The 13,401-nt window shown below is 51.9% G+C and overlaps 2 protein-coding genes across 3 annotated transcripts in view; both read left to right on the forward strand.

The window, feature by feature from the left end:
- Tmem145 (transmembrane protein 145) overlaps positions 1-9,394 on the forward strand; it is a 10,077-nt gene extending 683 nt beyond the window's left edge. Inside the window, exons 2-15 of one of the 2 annotated variants that reach the window (XM_021219245.2) lie at positions 365-439; positions 532-609; positions 702-788; positions 870-971; positions 1,078-1,162; positions 1,260-1,331; positions 1,435-1,503; positions 1,807-1,887; positions 1,984-2,062; positions 2,199-2,292; positions 2,853-3,025; positions 4,263-4,383; positions 7,893-8,099; positions 8,591-9,394. In XM_021219245.2, coding sequence (XP_021074904.1) covers positions 365-439; positions 532-609; positions 702-788; positions 870-971; positions 1,078-1,162; positions 1,260-1,331; positions 1,435-1,503; positions 1,807-1,887; positions 1,984-2,062; positions 2,199-2,292; positions 2,853-3,025; positions 4,263-4,383; positions 7,893-8,099; positions 8,591-8,839 — 1,572 coding nt within the window. In that variant the 3' untranslated portion in view covers positions 8,840-9,394. Of the gene's footprint in view, positions 1-364; positions 440-531; positions 610-701; positions 789-869; positions 972-1,077; positions 1,163-1,259; positions 1,332-1,434; positions 1,504-1,806; positions 1,888-1,983; positions 2,063-2,198; positions 2,293-2,852; positions 3,026-4,262; positions 4,384-7,892 lie in introns of both variants that reach the window. The other variant, XM_029531903.1, reaches the window with a different exon arrangement.
- Positions 9,395-10,042: 648 nt separating this feature from the next.
- The window catches only part of Megf8 (multiple EGF like domains 8), a 50,492-nt gene continuing 47,133 nt past the window's right edge, over positions 10,043-13,401 (forward strand). The window contains exon 1 of the mRNA XM_021218603.2: positions 10,043-10,866. Coding sequence (XP_021074262.1) covers positions 10,680-10,866 — 187 coding nt within the window. The 5' untranslated portion in view covers positions 10,043-10,679. The remainder of the gene's footprint in view (positions 10,867-13,401) is intronic.

A 13,401-nucleotide genomic window follows, 5' to 3' on the forward strand; every position in this document is an offset into this window, starting at 1 on the left:
CTCTCTCTCTCTCTCTCTCTGTCTCTCTCTCTCTGTGTGTGTGCGTGTGCATCTGTGTGTGTAACTGGGGGAATGCAGCTGAGAAAGAGTCCAGGACAGATGGTGTTGGGGATGTGCACCTGGCCATCCCTGGTCTTTTTCAGTGTGTCTGGAAGATGGGGAGGAGGAGGAGGAGGGAAAGAAACTTGAGGGACATCTGAGGGAGAAAACCAGGGCAGCAGAAAATTGGACACACAGCAAAAAGATCTGGAAACAATTCTGGAGGTGACTTAGCTGCTTTGGGTAGAGAAGAGAAGTTGAGGGTCTGTGGTAGGTCAAGCTGAGTTCTTGAAGGACTCGGCTCTCACTGGATTCTTTTGGCCAGGATTGGGTGTTCTTGACAAGGTTTTGTTTCCTTTCGGATTATGGCCGACTGGACTTCCGATTCCGATACCCCGAGGTGAGTCTCCCTAGCCACCCTCCTTAGCTGAGGGTGGACACTCCCTTGGCCCTCCTTGGCAAAAGCTTTCCAACTTCTCTCTGGGTCTTCAGGCAAAGTGCTGCCAGAACATCCTCCTCTACTTTGACGACCCATCCCAGTGGCCAGCGGTGTACAAGGCAAGGGACAAGGTGAGAGCTGTGAAGAGTGGTTATGTGAGGGGCGACCAGGGGCAGAAGGCCACAGCCATTCAGAGGGTGACCGTGCCTCTGCCTTGCCCTAGGACTGTTTGGCCAAGGAGTCGGTGATCAGGCCAGAGAACAACCAGGTCATCAATCTCACCACTCAGTACGCCTGGTCAGGCTGTCAGGTGCGAGGCGGTGCGCAGGTGCTAAAGGTCTAGGCCTGGTGGTGTCGCAGAGGAGACTTCAGCCTCTTGGCTTCTCCCCAGGTGGTGTCAGAGGAGGGAACTCGCTACTTGAGCTGTTCCAGCGGCCGAAGCTTCCGGTCTGTGCGTGAAAGATGGTGGTATATCGCACTCAGCAAGTGTGGGGTAAGGGCCCAGGGCAGTCGCCCAGCAGCTTTTCTCCTCTTTCCCTTCCTGTTGACATCCCCCCTACCTGCCCAGAGCCCCCCTTAGGCCTCCCCACTCCTCACAGGGAGACGGGCTGCAGTTGGAGTATGAGATGGTCCTTACCAACGGCAAGTCTTTCTGGACACGGCACTTCTCAGCTGATGAATTTGGTGAGCAGATATGGGAGGAACAGTGCAGGATGGCAGCCCCAGCAGGTAGAGATGCCCACTCCAAAAGCCTTCTCCCACCCCTTCCATTAAATCTTAGGGATCCTGGAGACAGATGTGACCTTTCTCCTCATCTTCACCCTCATCTTTGTCCTCTCCTGTTACTTTGGATGTGAGTACAGCACATTCTGGGGGAGGGGTGGGACAAGTGGGAGAGCCGAGATAGGGAAATGCCCCTCCCCCACCTGGGTAAAGCTTTCCTGTCTCCTCCTTAGATTTGCTGAAAGGCCGTCAGTTACTCCACACAACTTATAAAATGTTCATGGCTGCAGCAGGAGTGGAGGGTAAGGTTTTGAGTTCTCTCAGAGGAGAGGGCCTTGGGGGTCCTGACCTCAGGGTCTGAGGGTGGAGGCCTGGGCATGGACTCCTGGATCTGAGGGAGAAGGACTTCCAGGTCTGAGGAGAGGGATGTGGCCTGATGGTCTGAGGGAGGAGAGGCCGGGGCTACGGCCTCCAGAGTTTTCCTAGGAGGTTATCCTATCAGATATTCTGGGCTTCTTTCTGATGGGGGTGGCAGTGGGTTTGCTAGACGACAGTGGTGTCCCAAAGCTGGTTTCTGTCTTTTCTCGGTCTCTCATCTCTCCTAGTCCTGAGCCTCCTGTTTTTCTGCATCTACTGGGGCCAGTATGCCACAGATGGCATTGGCAATGGCAGCGTGAAGATCTTGGGTGAGAACAGATGAACCCTAGAAGGTAGAAGTCCCCCCATCCCTGGGGCCGAGTGATCAGAGCCTGTGCCTGAACCATCTCCTCCTCCCTTCCCAGCCAAGCTGCTCTTCTCCTCCAGCTTCCTCATCTTCCTGCTCACACTCATCCTCCTCGGGAAGGGATTCACAGTGACACGGTGCCCGGGCAGGGACTGCGAATTGGGGTGGTCGGGCTGGGGAGTAGGGCAGGGAGGTAGAGGTGGGGGGTGTGTGGCAGCTCCCTCCTCCCTGACAGCATCCACCCTGCTGTCTCCCCTACGGCCTGCCTGCCAGAGGCCGCATCAGCCACTCAGGCTCCGTGAAGTTGTCTGTGTACATGACCCTGTACACCCTCACCCACGTGGTGTTGCTCATCTACGAGGCAGAAGTGAGTGTCCGAAGCTCCTGCCAGCCCCTCTCCTTCCTGCCCTGTCTACTGCCCCTCCCCACAGAGCATCCTCTTTCCCATCCTGAGTTTCTGCTTTCCAATCTGTCTCTCAGTGACTCCTCTCTCCTCACCGTATCTGAGTAGCTTCCCTCTCTCACTGTCCCCATGTCCGAGGGTCAGAGACCTAGCTCTGTTTAAGTCCCCCCCCCCCATTCCTAGATGGTCACTCCCACCCTTACTCTGGGCTTGTTTCTCCTGTGAGGAGTTAGGAGGACCTTGGCCTTATTATGGGTGCTTTCAGAGGCTTTCCACCTCTTGTATGGGATGATAGTAGGGCCTCTCACTGTGTCACACAGGGTATGAGTGATAGCATTTAGTCCCACAGTGGGCACACAGTAGTCACCGTAGGCTCCTTGCGTACCTATATGTAATTCTAGCCCCATCCTTAGTGGTCCCACTACTTCTGGCCTGACCCTTTCCTCTGTTCCAGCCCCGGTGCCCAAGGGTGGGATCCAGGGTCAGAGACCTCGGCTATGACCACCCTTGTTTTATGGGTCCAGTTCTTTGACCCAGGCCAGGTACTATACACATACGAGTCTCCAGCTGGTTATGGACTCATCGGGCTGCAGGTGGCGGCCTATGTGTGGTTCTGCTATGCTGTGCTGGTCTCCCTTCGGCACTATCCGGAGAAGCAGCCCTTTTATGTGCCCTTCTTTGCTGCCTATACTCTCTGGTAAGACATGGTGGGGTCCCAACCTACCTTACCTCCCAAACCAGATCATTCATAGGAAGGAAAATGAGCTTTCAAGACAAGTGGGTGTTACCCGAAATCTACTGCTGTCTAGCTTTATGATCTAGAAAAAAAATAAATTACCCTCTCAAAGTAAAATGGTGGGAAAAAGCACCAGAATTTGGGAGGCTAACTAGTGAGTATTGCCAGCCTGTGCTACATAGTCAGCATTCCAAAACAAAAACAACAACAACAACAAAAGCAAAATCCAAAGAAGCCGTTAAAGTCTTTCACGGAGCTGGCATGGTGGCTCACGCCTGTATTATAGTACTCTGGAGCTAAAGACAGGGGATCAAGAATTCAGGGCCGGCTTGAGCTCCATGAGAACCCTGTCTCAAAAACCAAACCAAACCAGAAGTGTTTACAGCAAATTTGTCATATTGCTTCATAGGATAGGGTCTTTACTAGGATCGCCTTCAGAGGTTATCTTGAAGGGTATGAGATGTGAAGGGCAGACAGTGATGGCACAGGCCTTTAATCCCAGCACTCAGGAAGCAGAGGCAGGTGGATTTCTGAGTTGGAGGCCAGCCTGGTCTACAGAGTGAGTTCCAGGACAGCCAGGGCTACACAGAGAAACCCTGTCTCAGAAAAATCATTCAAATAAAACTCTAAAACCAACCAACCAACCAACCAACCAACCAACCAACCAACCAACCAACCAGAAAAACCTCAGTTATTGCTCAATGATGTTTGTGTAAAGTGGGCAAATTCTGAGCCAGACTGCCGGGGTGTAGATTCCAGCTCTGAAGCTTCCAGACTGTACGGTCTCAGAGCAACCCTTTGCTTTGTCACTGTTATAGGAATGGAAACTGTTTTTGTTTCCTGGACTCAGTGTGAGAGCTAAATGAGCTCATAGATGTAAAATGTTTTGGAAATATCCAGTCAAGTCCTTGTTCTTCATTAAATCTGACCCTGGGATATCTGTTGAGGTCTGTGAGGTTGATAAATTTCCAGGGTTGGGGTGATGTGGAGCAGAGTTAAATTCAGCCCAGTCTTTGTTCACTGGAATCTCCCAGGCCAGTGAGGTTCGGGTCCTCTTTCAACATCTGGCTTTCAAAGTCTAACCATGGCCATTGTGCAGTTTGGGATCTGCTTGGGGCCTGTGAGTGACAGCAGGGAGGTGGGGATGTGGGATAGGGTGGAGAGCAGAGGCAGCAAACCACTCTAAACCTCCCCGCAGGTTCTTCGCTGTCCCTGTCATGGCTCTGATCGCCAATTTTGGGATCCCAAAGTGGGCCCGAGAGAAGATCGTCAACGGCATCCAGCTGGGGATCCACCTCTACGCCCATGGCGTGTTTCTGGTGAGAACGGGAAGCCCAGGATGCAGCATGAGCCTCCTGCCTGCTATGCGCCTGAGTGTGCTGCCCTCTTTAGAGCTCCTGACCTACAGCTCCTTTGTTTTTATTTATTTTTGGAGACGGGCTTGATGTGCAGTCCCGTCTGACTTGCAATTTGTGACACCCCGCCTCAGTTTCTTGAATACTGGGACTGCGGGCCCATGAAACCACACTTACTTCCCATCTTCCTTGCATCTACTCTGTAGTCACTGGAAGGCACTGTCTGGAAGCCCGCTAGGTACTCAACCATGTTCCCCAGAGCTCTCCTCCTCTGTCACTTCTCTTGACCTTGTCTCCTGGCCTCTTCACACAAGCCCCTCTTTCTTTGTACCCCTCCCCCACTTGCATTCTTGACTCTGTGTCCCCAGGCTCTCATGTTTCTGTTTGCACCATCACTACCCACCCAAAGCCCTTGGTCACTCTTTCAGTCACCCTTTCTCCCCATTCTCCCATCGAGAGCTATTGTTCAAGCATCAGTTAAATGGGACAGACTGGGGCTCTTGGGAGCCTAGCTTTGAATGGCGTTTATACCACACCTAGGCTTGAGGAAAAATTTTTTTTCCAATTTTTATTAGGTATTTACTTCATTTACATTTTAAGTGCTATCCCCAAAGTCCCATATACGCACCCCCCCCGCTCCCCTCCCCACCCACTCCCACTTCTTGGCCCTGGTGTTCCCCTGTACTGGGGCATATAAAGTTTGCAAAACCAAGGGGCCTCTCTTCCCAATGATGGCTGACTAGAGGAAGATCTTAGCTCTTATCTATTAGTTTTGTTTTAGCTGTCGTTTGTCCTGGTTCACATCCTATCCTTTTTTTTTCCCGGTGACAGTCCTCATATACACTTACTTAGCAGTTTGTGGGTATATGTGTGTGTGGAGGGGATTTTTTTTTTTTTAAACACAGGTACTCACTAGGTTCCCCTGGCTTACTTGGAACTCACTATATAGACCAGGCTGGCCTAGAACTCACAGAGATCTGCCTCCTCCTGACTACTGACTGAGTGCTGGGATTAAAGGCGTGCACCACCAAGCCCGGCTGGAGATTTGTTTTTTAAGACAGTCTCACTGTGTTGATCAACCTGGCCTCAAATTTACCGTGTTTCCCCTGCCTGACCTTTTGAGTATTTGGGGTTAGAGATGTGCATCATTGCACCTGGCTCACAATGTTAATGCATACATCCATCAGCTATCTCCTGAACGCCTGTCTCTGACCAGCCTCCTGCTTCTTTTTTCTTTCCTTCCTTTCTTCTTTCCTTTCTTCCTCCTTCCCTTCCTTCCTTTCTTTCTTTCCCCACTCCTCTCCTTCTTGAGATAGAATCTTACTATTCAGCCCTGCCTGCCCTTGGTATCTCAGCAATCTTCCTGTGCTAGCCTTCCAAGTTCTGGGATTCACCAGTACGCCAGTCTTTAGCTGATTCTTGCTAGAAATATCCATACGCATTTTATCCCCTGGGTTGCTTGCTCAATTGCCAGGCAGTCCAGGAGTCACTGTACATGCTATAGGGAGAGTAGATGCTGAATCTCCAGGGATCCATGGTCTTGGTGGCAGACCATGCACTTTGAATCCTGCTAGTCTCTGGCAGATAGTCAGGGCTCACATGGGGGACGGTGCACAGAAGGAAATAGGTATAGTTAAATTTGGCATGATGCCTGTAAACTCATTACTTCACAGTTGGAGGCAGGAGGATCAGGAGTTCAAGTCATCCTCCCAAAGAAATAGTGCAGGAAAAAATTATATAGAAAAATATAATTTTGGGCAACATGAGACCTTGTCTCAAAAGAAAAGAGGGAGGGAGGGAGAGAAGAGAGAGAGGAGAGAGAGAGGAAGGGAGGGAGGGAGGGAGGGAGGGAGAGAGAGAGAGAGAGAGAGAGAGAGAGAGAAAACAAAAATAAGTATCATTGAAGGTTTTAGCTTTTGAACCCTGGGGACCTACAGTCTTCAGCATGCCCAGCCCCCAGGGAAGGGACCAGGTCTGCCATCCTCCATTTCAGGACCTAGCTTAAGTGTAGACTTACTCGTCTTCCTTGGGTGGTGTATCTAGAAGCTCAGCAAGAAGTCAGAAGGGGATAAGACAGGAAAGAAACACTGAGAACCCACCATGCATGAGGCTCTGTAGCAGTGGCTTTCATTTCCACCCTCTCATCTTTCCAGATAGGCACCTTAATCCTTTTTGGCTGGTGAGGCTCAGGTTGTTTAATCAACCTGCCCCAGATCCAGCACTTAGTGAGGGATGGAGCCAAGAGCGGCAGCCAGCTCAGAATGCGAGACAAGTGCCCTTGCTGCTTTCTCTCACCTTCAGCCAGCTTCTTTCTGAAGCACGCCTAGTGAGGGAGCTGGCTCGCTCACTGGCTCACTGCATCCAGCACAGCATCAGTGAGGTTGAGGTCGCATCGAGCTACTGGATGGAGTAGGGTGGCAGAGTGGGATCTAGAAACATCCATCACCCATATTCTGAAGACGTTCAACCAGCATTTATTGACAGCCAGGCATTGCAAAAGATTCAGTTTGGGATTTAACAGGGAATAGAAAAGTCAAGTTCCCCTGGGTGGTGGTGGTGCACGCCTTTAATCCCAGTACTCAGGAGAGAGAGGCAGGCTGGATTACAGAGTGAGTTCCAGGACAGCCAGGGCTGTAACACTGTCTTGAAAAGTCAATACCAAATCAAACCAAACCAAACCAAAAAAGTAGTCAAGTTCTAACTCTGTTGGTAAATGCTTATAATCCAAGCACTTGATGCCCAAGGCACCAGGATGCTGCACAGACTGTCTCAGAAGAGGAAAAAAAAGTTGAGTTCCTCCCTTTAAGGAGTTGGCATTCTAGAGAGCCTACTAACGGATGGATGTTTAGCTGAACTGTGTGTTTATGGACACATTCTAAGGTTGGTACGGTGCTGAACATCTTCAGTCCAGCACTAGGAAGGTGGAGGGGGGGGGGGAATCAGGAGTCTGGGAGGAGGTCAGGAGTTCAAGGTCATTCTTAGCTACATAGCAAGTTTGAGGACAGCCTGGACTCCTCTCAAAAAAGAAAACAAAGCAAAAAAGGAAAGAGCAACAAAACAATTCTACTCTTTAATCTGTGCTCTCTAAGAAGGTGCCTATTGAGCTTAGTTAAGGCAGTGTGTAACCGAGAAACAACTTTACATTTAATTTTGATTCAATTTAAGCCATATGTGGCTAGTGGCTCTCATACTGGGCAGCACAGGACATTGCCCATAACCAATCAATTATGACATCCAGTAGTCAGGCTTGTGATATTGGAAACACCATTAAGCATAGTAATTAGAAGAGGTGTGTTGAGGGAAAAGGTCAGAATGCCGGGAGATACCCTACTCCTGGTGTCTAAGGCAGTCTGAATGGTTCAAAGGCAATGTAGAGAGATCAAGTGGAGGGGAATCATCTAAGTCTCTACACTTTATAGGGACAGTGTGGGGCCTGGACACTGCTTCTCTAACCTGTGCCTGACTTTTCTCAGATCATGACCCGCCCATCGGCGGCCAACAAGAACTTCCCGTACCACGTCCGAACTTCACAGATTGCCTCCGCTGGGGTCCCTGGACCGGGAGGGAGCCAATCAGCAGATAAAGCCTTCCCGCAGCACGTCTATGGAAACGTGACGTTCATCAGCGACTCGGTGCCCAACTTCACGGAGCTCTTCTCCATACCCCCGCCTACCTCCTCTGTAAGCTCCGCAGCCCCGGCGCCCGAGGAGCTGCTGGCGCCGCCCCTGGAGTACCTGACCCCGCTCCCCGCCCCGCCGCCACCCCCTGCTCATTGGCGTCTGAGCCCACCCCTGGCCTTCCGTACTCCCCGCGCCCCGACCCCCCGCCTCGACCGTCCCCCGGCGCCCGCGCCCACTCTGCCAGACTGGGTCCTGGCGCTGTTGCGCACGCCCCCCAGGACACCCCGCGCTGTGCCCCCGCCGCCTGCCTTCCGAGGCTGGTCCCCATCTCCCCCACCGCCTCCAGAGTTTGCCCGGCGCACCCCGACGCCACCCCTTGAGTACCTGGCCCCACTGCCCAGGCGCCCAGCTACCCACTCCTTCCCTGATTGACAAGTGCGTCCATATTTGGGGTAGTGGGAGTCCTCTAGGGGGAGGGGGACGGGCCTTCGGGGCCGCATTTGCTCCCCCGAGGGTTCTGGGCAGCCTCTGACCCTGACCCCCCATCCCAGGCCGGGAAGCAGGTGGAGGAGACAGCGGTGGCGGCGGCGGTGGCCCCGAGGGGCCGTGTGGTGACCATGGCCGAGCCGGGCGCAGCCTCCCCGCCCCCACCCGCTCGGTTCTCCAAGGCGGTCGACTCGGGCTGGGATGGCCCGACGCCGTCCTACCAGCCGCTTGTGCCCCAGACGGCGGCGCCGCACACCGGCTTCACCGAATACTTCAGCATGCACACAGCCGGGGGCCCTGCACCCCCGGTCTGAGCATCCCTCCCCCGCCTCTGCCCCACGGGCGGCGCACCGGGCCCCGGCTGGGCTCCGGAACCCCGTTTCTCTCCCGGCCCAAGGGCTCGGCCATGCCAGGCATCCCGCGCCCCTCCCACACCCCGCGCCCACTTTGGATGCGCTGCGTCCTGCCCCCTTTCCCTCTTGTGCCAAACGGTCCCGCGGGAGCCGTTCTCCGCGTCCCCTCCCTCAGCCCCTGCCCCGAATGGCTCCGGAATCTGGACTCCCGCTGTTCCGTGATCTCCGCCCCCCTGACCCCCTCCGAGACCTCTGATCCTGCTGGACTCCGGAACACCCGTGACGAGCGCCTAGACCCTGACCGACCCTCCAGGACCCTGCGAACCTCGAGCCACTGTTCAGAGACGGATATTGTGAAGTTGGTCTCTACTTTGAAACCCTCCTTGGGGTTTGTGACCTCGGACCTGTGCTTTGTCCGTCCATCTGAATGCCAAGGACCTTCACATGGTCTGTGGCAGAAAGACGTTTTCTCTTCTTGCCAAAATAAAGAGGATTCGTTGAGTTTTTAATCTATAACATGGTTTCTTTTCAATCTTAACTGAAAAAAGGAAAGACGTATGAGTGTGTTTTCTGATTGTATGTCAGCGTACTATACGCGCACATTGTGTAGGAGAAGGCCCGAAGAAGGCATTGGAATTCCACCATATGGGTTCTGGGAATCGAACCAGGGTCTCTGCAAGACCAACATGTTCTGAACCTCTCCAGCTTCTTTTATGTATTGATGGTGCTTTAAGTCACACGGTTCTCACTGTATCCCTCTAGGAAATGCTATTTTTGTCTGGAGTCCCGTGCCTTCATAACTTGATATTCATGTTGATCCTGAATGTAGAGCACAGAAAATAACCATCTAGCACAGCTTTTTACCGCTCCTTTATGTTTGCCTTTCCTTTCGCTAGCAGAGATAGAGGCGCCCTCCAGTGGCAAAGGCTTTGCTCACACTAGCACGTAACGCGATTTTGGGTTACACTCTTAGCAAGACGCATGCGTAATTCTCGGAGCTGAATTCCTATTCACGCTGCGCGAGCGACTGGGAACAGATGGGAGGAAGTTTCCGGAAGTCTTCCTCGAGAAGGGGTGGAGCCAGGCGCTCCTTAGTCCTCCCAGGGCCGCTCTGACCCGCCGCTCTCTCTCCTCTCGCCTCCTCCTAGCCTGTCCTCCCCTCAGAGGCTGCGCGGCTCCCGCCCCCTCGCCCTCTCATCGGGTCTTCCTCGGCCGCTCTGGCCCGGGAGTCCCCAGGTCTCTCTGATCTAGCCCATCCGCCTCGAGTGGGAGGAGCGGGTGGGGAAGCGTTAGAGTGAGCCCCGGGGATCCCGGTCGGGACCCTGAAGGCAGGCCCCGCCCCCGTCTGGAGGGGTCTCCCCAGGAGTCTCCGGGCCAGGCAAGTTCCACCCCGCACGTTCCATGGACCGCCCGGCTGGGCTGTAGAGCACATCGCCCCTGGAAGACTGTCTGTTTCGGCCTTGCAGCAGCCTGAATGTAATCACTGGATACCGTTTATGGAGTCGGCGCCCCTATGGGGGCTCGTGTCTATAGGGGACCCTTACGGTCCCTAGGGGTCAGCCCTATCCATAACGACTTCATATCCAGGGCCTTCCATGGGTCTGTAGGGCCCGCCTCTCGGTTTCAAGAGCCCATCCACAGCGGCCCTTTCCTTGGCCCTGACTGCGTCGCTGGTACATCCTTGGACTACAAGGCCATGCTGCGCCTGTAAAGGTTGCATCTGCAGGGCCTCACTCCCAGAGGGTCCTCTCCAGGTCTTCACGGCCCTTCCCGTCTCTTAGGGCCAGTGCCGAAGGTGGCGATGGCCTTGGGTAGAGCTCTGGCCGTGGCTCTTGCCCTGGCCTTTGCAGTGCTGGGGCCGCTGTCCGTCAGGGTCCTGGCTGGCGACTGCAAGGGGCAGCGGCAGGTGCTACGGGAGGCGCCAGGCTTCGTGACGGACGGTGCGGGCAACTACAGCGTCAATGGCAACTGCGAGTGGCTTATCGAGGGTGAGTGGGGCCGCGTGGGTCACTCACTCGGTTGCTAGTTCATTCATTTGTGCGTTCATTCACTGAGCACATTCCTAGAACCCGGCTCCATTCCAGGACTTTTGCTGTAAAACGTTGAACACCCAGTGCTGCAGCCAGCTTGGGCCCTAACTCTGATGGGAGGGAATGTGCCAAGAGTCACAGTAACAAACTAGGAGTATTTGTGAGGGGTGTTTTTCTTCACTTGATCCTGAATGTAGCGCGCGGAAAATATCAGTCTAGCACAGCTTTCTACTACTCCTTTATTTTTGCTTACTTGTAAGTCCACTCACGCTGGACAGTGGTGGTGCAGGCCTTTAATCCCAGCACTTGGGAGGCAGAGGCAGGCGGATTCTGAGGCCAGCCTGGTCTACAGAATGAGTACAGCCAGGGCTACACAGAAAAACCCTTTCTCGGAAAAAACCAAAAAAAAAAAAAAAAAAAAAAAAAAAAGCCCACTTACCTGGTTTAGGATCTAGGCTCTATTTCATATGAGTTTCGTGACTTTGGATGGATGAATTTTGAAGGCACAGTTTCTTTTACTCCAAATGGTCGCAACAATAGTACTTAGTTGAAAGGAAAGGAGGAAGATATTTAACACATTTGATGTCTGGTATAGTATATTAGTCAGGGTTCTCTAGGGAAGCATAGCTTATAGAAATGAGATTAGAATGGTTTATAGTCACTGTGCAGTGGTGGCGTGTGCCTTTTATCCCAGCACTCCAGAGGCAGAGGCAGGCAGATCTCCGAGTTTGAGGCCAGCCTGGTCTACATAGTGAGTTCCAAGATAGCCAGAGAAACCCTGTTTTCACCCCCCCCTCCCCAAGTAAAAAGAATGGCTTACAGACTGTGGTCCAGCAAGTCCAATAATGACTGTACCAAAAAAAAAAAAAAATCCAGCAGTAGTTGTTCAGTTCACACGGCTTATGTCTTACCTGGTCTTCAGTGTATGCCAGAATGCTAAAGAAAGTCAGCTCTAATGCAGACAGGAATTAGAGGATGCTTTTGAGCAAGCCTCTGTGCTAAAATCTAGTATGCTAAAACAGATAATAGAAGAAGCCAGGACTGGTACCAGAGGCAGGAGTGGGGGAGGCTTGTAAGTTTGAGGCCAGCCTGGGCTACCTCAAAGTGAAGGACTGGACTTGCTAGTTAGAATGAGAGCAAGCAGGCCAAGAGAGCAAGCTTCATTCTTTCATGTCCTTTATACAGGCTGCCACCAAAGGTGTGGCCCAGATTAGCAGTGGAGCTTCTCACTTCAAAAGATCTGGATTAGAAGTGGGTCTTCCCACTTTAAGTGGTTAAATTAAGAAAAAAAAAAATCCCTTAAAATTGTGCTCAGCTATTTAGCTTTTAGTTAGTTCCAGATATAGTCAACCCATCACATATAGTAAATGTCCATTAAGTGCCCTTAGGACTATTGTTGTATTTAAATACTTTAATAAAACCATCGTTTTAGTCATTCATGTGCCAGAAATTATATATGCCACCATGACATAGCAGGAGACCAGGGACCTTCTTCCCAGCAATGCTTGCAGGGGAGACCAACATACAAACAGTCACATACCGAAGTGCTCCCCTGGGAGAGCCCAGAGGAAGTACATGATCTGGGAGAGAGGAGAGCAGAGAAGCATTCTGGAAGACATGTCAGAGCTGAGACCTAAGGGATCCATGTCTGTCAGCCAGGAATCAAGAGGAAGAACATTCTAGAAATAAGGAACAACCTGTGCCCGTTTCTTATGGGCTTTCAGGGATCGGTGAAGACATGACGGACGTCTCAGGCATGGATGGGAGGGACAGGAGTGTGGGACGCTTTTGAGCAAGCATATGTGCTAAACTTTAGTATGCTAAAACAGATAAAAGGAGAAGCCAGAGGCAGGGGGAAGAGGTTTGTGAGTTTGAGGCCAGCCTGGGCTACAAATTAAAAATCTTTGTAAAAAAGATTAATATTTATTTATTTATTTATTTTCATTTTCATTTTCATTTTTCGAGACAGGGTTTCTCTGTATAGCCCTGGCTGTCCTGGAACTCACTCTGTAGATCAGGCTGGCCTTGAACACAGAAATCCGCCTGCCTCTGCCTCCCGAGTGCTGGATTAAAGGCGTTTTCTGTTTGAGCGTTTTGCCGGCATATACGTGTGTGCACTGTGTGTGTGCCTGGTGCTGATGGAGGCCACAGAGGGCATCACATCACTGGTACTGGAGTTACAGTTGACTGTAAGCATCTGCGCGGGTGCTGGGAATTGAACCGTAGTCTCTGAAAGAGCTGCAACTGCTCTTAACCTCTGAGTCATCGCTCCCGCTTGCAGGATTTTTGTTTGGGTTTTGCTCTTTCTTTCTTTCTTTCTTTCTTTCTTTCTTTCTTTCTTTCTTTCTTTCTTTCTCCCTCTTTCTTTCTCCCTCTTTCTTTCTCCCTCTTTCTTTCTCTTTCTTTCTTTCTTCTTTCTTTCTTTCTTTCTTTCTTTCTTTCTTTCTTTCTTTCTTTCTTTCTTTCTTTCTTTCTTTCTTTCTTTCTTTCTTT

The sequence above is a fragment of the Mus pahari genome, chromosome 19, assembly GCF_900095145.1.
Source record: "Mus pahari chromosome 19, PAHARI_EIJ_v1.1, whole genome shotgun sequence".
NCBI classification, from domain to species: domain Eukaryota; kingdom Metazoa; phylum Chordata; class Mammalia; order Rodentia; family Muridae; genus Mus; species Mus pahari.